General features: G+C 34.7%; 1 protein-coding gene across 1 annotated transcript in view; it reads left to right on the plus strand.

Moving 5' to 3' along the window:
* Positions 1–4,527, plus strand: part of alpha-PheRS (phenylalanine--tRNA ligase alpha subunit) — a 117,169-nt gene extending 112,642 nt beyond the window's left edge. Inside the window, exons 11-12 of the mRNA XM_090386902.1 lie at positions 1,721–1,913; positions 4,348–4,527. Of these exons, the coding sequence (XP_090243028.1) occupies positions 1,721–1,913; positions 4,348–4,453 (299 nt within the window). The 3' untranslated portion in view covers positions 4,454–4,527. The remainder of the gene's footprint in view (positions 1–1,720; positions 1,914–4,347) is intronic.
* The last annotated feature ends 2,888 nt before the right edge of the window (positions 4,528–7,415 follow it).

Consider the following 7,415-nt stretch of genomic DNA (forward strand, 5'->3'; position numbering starts at 1 on the left):
ACACCCTCCAGTCACCATCTGGTGGAGTAGAGGTAGCAAAATTATACACTAGCTGATCTGGAAGCCTCCTAAAGAGTTGCCAATAGGTTCGGTCAGGTGTACTAACTAGCGGCTGGCCTGTGAACACCATTTTAGAGCTGTACCCTCGAAATGTAAGGAAGATTGGATCTCGCCTTGATGTTCATCATAACCTCAAAAGTCATCAGTCATACTGAATGATGGAAGAGATGGGGAAGGGTTGACCGGAACTTAGCTCTGGAGACTAAACATGGGTTCCAACCACTTCAAGCCTCCAATAAGCAAAGTGGTGGTATTGCACTGTTTGATGAGAGTCATCTACCACCTAGTATTGCCTGATAACACAGAGGGGCAGCATTCTTCCCTGTGGTGTGGGTGTCACACCTCGACCCCTGCTTACGTTGATTCACACCTGTGTGGTCACCCACAGTGTGCTTGTGCATGGATGTTATACCCAGGATTACTAACAGTCCCACCATTGTGAAGGTGCAAGCAGAGGATTTGGCTGTCACAGACCATCTGGACTTCGCCAAAATTGGGTCCACTTGACTTGAATATCACTGGAATATCAGTTTCATCAGCGTTTTAGACTCCCAGTACAGTTGTCTGCCATATCTGAAAGAATTTCTGTGACAACCTCAAGGACCACAGCATATAATTTCTAAACACATTGGGGTGTTCAGAAATTATATGCTGTGAAGAAACAGATTTTAGAGATTTTTAAAAACTAAACTAATAAAATATAAAACTTGAAACTAAAATATAAAATAAAAAGAAAAATATTTTAATAAATAAATAAACAAACTATTAAAAAAACAATAATAAATACATTATGTTCATAAAAAACAGCGTTTGTACCCTGTACGCATGAAAGATGTTTTATTTTATGTGAAAACATCTGTAGCGGAACTATATTAAAACCATTTAAATATTTGAATTGTTTGATCGAAAGTTACTTACACTACTTAGAAGGTTGGTGTTGATCAAAATCTCGAGAAGCAGATTTGATTAAGTCTGCATTTTATTCTTGCATAATATTACTACCAGCTCTACTGAATCAACGTTAGTGGCTGAGTTAGTGTCATTTAGCAAGTGGCGCATTTCCATATTTTAGTATGAAGTTACTCTACTGAATCAACTACTAACTCTACCGAATCAACATTAGTGACTGAGTTAGCATCATTAGCACAATTTAGGAAATGACGTCATTTGCGTAATTTAAAATCTAACAGCTACTTAATAGGAAGTGACATCATTTCTGTAAAAAAATTTCGTTGCCAATCAATTGCATCAATTCCGTAACCACAAGAAAAATTTGTTACCAGTTGATTTTACTCTAGTGCCGCCATAGATGTTTTCACATCAAAAATGGGCTTACATCCAACCTACAACCATATTGACTTACGACATGGTTTTTAGAACAAAACTGTTGTAAGTCAAGGAGTGACTGTATTTGCAGTTAGTATTAACAGCTAAATTTTTGCACAAAAATATTAATGATTTGACATGATTTATAAGATAATTTATAAATGAAAAAATTTTCAGTTTAGGTTTCAACATGTCGACTGATACTTTGTTAGTTTTTGCAGTTTATAATAAATTTTTAAGAAATTTTGGCTATATATATGTGTGTGTGTTTTTTTTTTCTATACAGGTTTGGTTTTTTTATATATAGTTAAATCTAATTTTCAACTTGCTTTAGGTATAACTAAGCTTCGTTTTAAACCAGCATACAATCCATACACAGAACCTAGCATGGAAATATTCAGTTATCATGATGGACTGCAGAAATGGGTAGAAGTTGGTAATTCTGGAATGTTCAGGCCTGAAATGCTGCTGCCCATGGGCCTTCCTGAGGAAATATCTGTTATTGCTTGGGGACTTTCATTAGAAAGGTGGGCTAAACGAAGTTTTTACTAATAAATCAAATTATTGAATGTTAATTATTTTAATTATTCGTCATCTTAATTAATTGTATCTTTCCCCCTCCTTTCGAAACCTCTATATGAACTCAGTAGTAAAAAAATTTCTTAAAGGGTGATAATGCAAATAGCTCTGATACCATTTTGGAGCACAGCTTTGGTGGCTACAAAAGATTGTTTAAGCCATCGGTACATTCTTGAACTGATTTCACTTAAATTAGTTCTTGCATGAAAACAGGATTAAGTTTCTCAAAATCAAGTCAACCCAAGTGCTGGTAAAATCTGAGTGATAATACATTTGGTAACATTATTTATGGGTTGTGATTGGACTAAATTTTTGTCAAACTAAAACAGGTGGTGTATTTGTTTCAGTCAAATTTTCAAGTGGGGCATTGCATAGGACATGAGTTTTTCTAAGTTTGTGGCTTACAAAGGATTGGCAGGTGATCATTGTTTAAGGGGTCAACAAGTATTTTTTTTTTTTTTTTTTTTTTTAAAAATCCCAAAAACACAAGGGATATTAGAACCTCTAATAGTACTATTAGTATTATAGGTATTGGAACCTGTAGTACTTAGTACCATGCATGGATTGAAAGTTGAGAAGATATTTGTTGACATTAGACTTGAACTTCTGTAGGTTGTAATTTTCAGGAAATATGAATGTATGAAGGAAGGTTGTTCCAGAAAACTGAGGTTGAATGAATAATTGAGGAAGAGGAAAAGTTGGTTCTGTGAGTTTGAAGTTGGACAGTAAAAGGATGTTGACGGGTTGCGACACTCATTCGGACTGCTTTGGAAGGGAGAGCAGGAATTATAGAAGCACACTTCAGAAGAACAGTGCTCATGGAAATTTCTATAGAAAAGGCATGCAGCAGAAACAGAATGTCTATGAGACAAAGAATGGAGAGACTCTGTCTCTCCATTCTATGAGATGAGTCATTAATTAACTTAACTGCCCTTGTTTGAATGGAATCTAGAAACCTTAGAGGTTTTGGGGGCACTGCCCAGATGTGGGAACAATATTCTATGGTAGGACAGGTTTGTGATTTGTACAGAGTGAATAGCTGTTTGGGAGAAAAGTAATGCTGAGAGCAAAAGAGAAAACCCAACCTTTTAGATGCAGAGGAAGCAGTATTTGTAATGTGCTTATGCTGAGAGAGATTAGAAGTCAAGGTAATCCCCAATAAAGATATATGATATTGCCTAGAAATCGGAATGTCATCAAAGATAAGCATAGTAGCAGAAGTATTCTTTTGTGAGATATAAGACAATGCTGAGTTTTAGGATTGAAATCAACTAAGTTATCTTTGCCCGACCAAAAAGTTACCTGGAGATCAGCATTTAAGGAATTGGTAGTGGATATTCGAGAAGTTGTAGCTGTTCGTGCAAGGCAAGGTTTCTCAAACTGGAAGGTGGAATGCAATGTGCTATCATCAGCAAAACTATGGATGGATAAGATTTCTGGTCAATGGAAGAAAGCCATTAATATACAAGAAAAAAAGAGTAGGAGAAAGAACTAAACCTTGGGGAACACCATGATTAGTAGTGAAGTTAAAAGACAGAGAGCCATCTAAGATCACCCAGAGTGAGCTGTGGGTGATGTTAGATGGCTATGAATTACTTATGATAAGAATGATAAGAATCACTTATCCAAATATTCTGTGTATTAAAAAATTCGGAGAGGTTATAAGGAAACAAAATTAAATTGGAAAATGGGTGATTGCAGGATAGATATGCAGAAATTTGATTTTAACCAAAGTAATCGATTGTTAGAATAAACTTCTACCTGATGTTATGGATGTGGGTAGTTTGAATAAATTTAAAGGAGGATTAGACAAATTATTATAATTGATGGACAAATGGTCTGTGTTTGACCGATGCTATATAAACTTGTTTCCTTGCATCATTTTGCAAGGAAATACCAGTATTTCTAACATTATTAATACCAGTATTGACAAATACTCGGTTCATATCTTTTCTTTCTGATGAAACTTTGAAAATACTCCTAACAATCAAGTTTAATCAGCAGGGCCATTGTTATAAACAAACTTTGGCTCAGCATTTCTGAAGAGGGCGAACATCTACAACGTTATCTTGAAGCAATATAATCAATGAATGGTAATGTATTCTTTTAGGTTCCACATTTTTGTTACATTATTATCTTTTCTTATGGCTGTAGTAATTCTTTAGTGGATAGACCTCCAGTGTTGTCATTATTTTAATAGTATATATTTATGTACGTAAATGCCTGTGACTATGAAAAGTCCATGTAAATACATTTCTGAAAGCTTTGAATATAGTGATTTGATTTTGTTTGTGTATTGATTATACAGTTTGAAACAACAGTTGAATATATACACCTCATTGTTAATATTTGGAGTGATTATCTGTTTGTTTGTTTTTTTAGGCCTACAATGATAAAATATGGTATTGATAACATTCGTGATTTGGTTGGCCACAGGGTGGACCTACAGATGGTTTATAATAATCCTATATGTCGTTTGGAAAAATGATACATATTATTGACAGGTCTGTGTTCTTCATTAGAAAGGAGATTATTACAGAGAGAAATAATGCAGCATATTCTGTATGATAAACTATATAAATACAAATTTTGAAGAAAAATAAATTTATTTATTTAAATTGTATGTAAATTTTTCGCTCTTAAAATATATTCTTTAATAAATAACTAAATCTCTCCATGCTTTTCCTCCACATAATAAAATGCAGAATAGATATTTATAAAATTTGCATTTTACAAAAACCTGCCATTATGCAAATTAAAGCACTCCTTTATTCTTTGCCATTATAAGGAAGATATCAAACTGTGTCACATTTAGATTCATTGGAGGGTTAGTTTGCTGCTGTTACCTTTGGAAAATCCTTGCTTTATATTATTAAACTGTTGTTTCATAGGATGGCTTTCTTCTTAGAATGATGCTAAGAAGAAAGAGAAAAATGATTCTGAAACCAGAATCTCCCTCTTAGAATGATTCTTTTACAGACTTTATAAAAGACCTTGATTCTTTTACTTTCTACATACATATTTTTACCAGTTAACATGATAATAAATATATAGTAATAAATGATTTCCAAGCCTCAATTTAAAAAAGTAAGAAAAAAATGGGTTTACACCATCTGACATTTCTATTATAATGAAGCAACATCAATCCTGTTCACTTCAAATATTAAAGTCCTGTCATATGCTACTTTGAATCTTAAAACAGTGATTTGAGTGACGGTGATTATTTGCTGATTTATTAACTTTAGTAACCAGTTACCTCGTTATAAATAAAGCATTACCATTAACCAATCACATTTTTCACCTGTAATGCATACAAGAAGTCTCCACACCTAGCGCAGTGGCTGTGACCACTGTTTTCCCATTAAGTATCAGATTGGAGAAACTTATAAGCTGGATTTACCCCAAAAAGCATGATATCACTGTACCAGCAACAATCAATAAATAAGCTGAAATATAAATGAACTAAAATAAAGATAGGAATGCCCAACCAGCACTTCAGAGGGCATTAAAGATTCTGGGTTCCAAAAAGATTGGTGACAAGCAATTCCAAAGTGATATTTAAACTCTTGCAGCAAAACAACTCCTATTTCTGAGCTAGTGTTTTATTTAAATTCCTTCAGGGTAGAGGTTCAGAAAGGAAAGCCACCTTTATTGTAGGAAAAGTTATCTTTCCTGTAGGTGTTTTGCAATAAAGGTGTTTATTGCAAAAGGTGTAGACCTTTGCAGTAGAGGTGTTTTGCAATAAAATAAAATAAAAATTTATATACACTACCTGTGTTCAATTTCAATCATGGAGAAACTTACTGGGGACTGAGCATGGAGTTCTTGGCTTTTTCTTCCATACACCACTTGACTCTCACTCAGACAAAATTATTCACATTCATCATGCATTTGGTAATAGAGACTACCCACCAGCTAATGAGAAGCCAGTAAGCTTCAAAACAACTGCCCTGGTAGTGTTGCAGATTTTTAAATGTATAGCATCACCTGTTCTGATGATGATGCCAACTTAGGCAGAACTTATCTCTAAGTTGAATGTAAGCCCAAACCTTAGGACTCAGTGCTCAGGTTCTAGTGACAGCAGAAAGTTTCTCTGTGATTACAATTGAATGTAGGTAAATCATATGAATTTTGATTTGAAAGGAACTTTTCTTTATTTGCTATCTTAACTAATACTACCAACACATTAATTTGAACAGCTATTTTCTCATTGGGACAGTGCTCGCTCCTAGGGCAAAAAAGGAGCAACAGTGATGAATATAAAGATGACAACTAGCAGATAGAGAGAGAGAGAGAGAGAGAGAGAGATGGCTCAAAAAAAAAAAAAGGTAAAGTGCAGCCTTTATCAACCCACTGCAGGATGGAAGCCTCCTCAACAATTCATGGCCCAAACTGGTCATCAAATTTTAATATGGACACAGTATCAAAAAAAAAAAAAAACAGACATAGGCACAAGCTCCAACATTTTTGATTATTCAACTCAGCTAATGAGCAACTGATTAATAGTAAAACTTCCACCTTCATTCAAAAATGTCTTGAGTTTTGTTAGACCACCTAAAAATGTCAAACATAATCATAGGATATCTTAATAGAAACTGCAGCACTTCGAGATCAAGGTGAAATAGAGGCAAAAAGAATTCAGAAGAGAAGGGACATTAATCCAAACTCAGAACCCAATCCTAATCTTTGATACACTTAACCACCTACTTCAATTAAAGCTGGTTATTTGAATTGCAAGATTAGGTCACACATCCCAACTTCTCTAAACTGTTTAAAATACCAGAAGTATGGTCATTTGCAAAACAGCATTCTGTGGTGACAAGACCAACAGTTTGCAGATTGTGTCTCAAGATGTACCAAAAATTGCAACTCAGAATCCAAAATGTCTTAATTGCAATGCAAACATCACTTGCCTTCTCCAAGGAATGCAAACAGAAGTGGGGGGGGAAGAAACTACAAAACAGAACATGGGGTTACATACCAAAAGGACAATAATACCAATAAGTATGAGTTGACATTCATATGCACAACTACAGAAAACAACACTTGATTGAGGCATAATTGGGAGTAACAAGTCTACCACCTGAATCAATAGCCAACTAGGCCAAAGGGTTACCGATGATGTCGAGGACATGGTTCTAATCCTCAGGTTTTCCACAGACATATTGGTGTTGGAGAAAGTTTAAAACCTGCCAATTTGGAATTTGGTTTGAACCAGTTTAGTTTTTTGCCAGAATACGCAGTGATAAAAGGGAAAATTTAAAGTAACCAGACTAAAACAGAACATGGGATTACATACCAAAAGGACAATAATACCAATAAGTATGGGTTGACCTTCATATGCACAACTACAGAAAACGACACTTGATTGAGGCATAATTGGGAGTAACAAGTCCACCACCTGAATCAATAGCCAACTAGGCCAAAGGGTTATCCATGATGTTGAGGAC

This window comes from Mastigoproctus giganteus, chromosome 12 (genome assembly GCF_048544385.1).
Source record: "Mastigoproctus giganteus isolate SK-2022 chromosome 12, ASM4854438v1, whole genome shotgun sequence".
In the NCBI taxonomy this organism is placed as follows: domain Eukaryota; kingdom Metazoa; phylum Arthropoda; class Arachnida; order Uropygi; family Thelyphonidae; genus Mastigoproctus; species Mastigoproctus giganteus.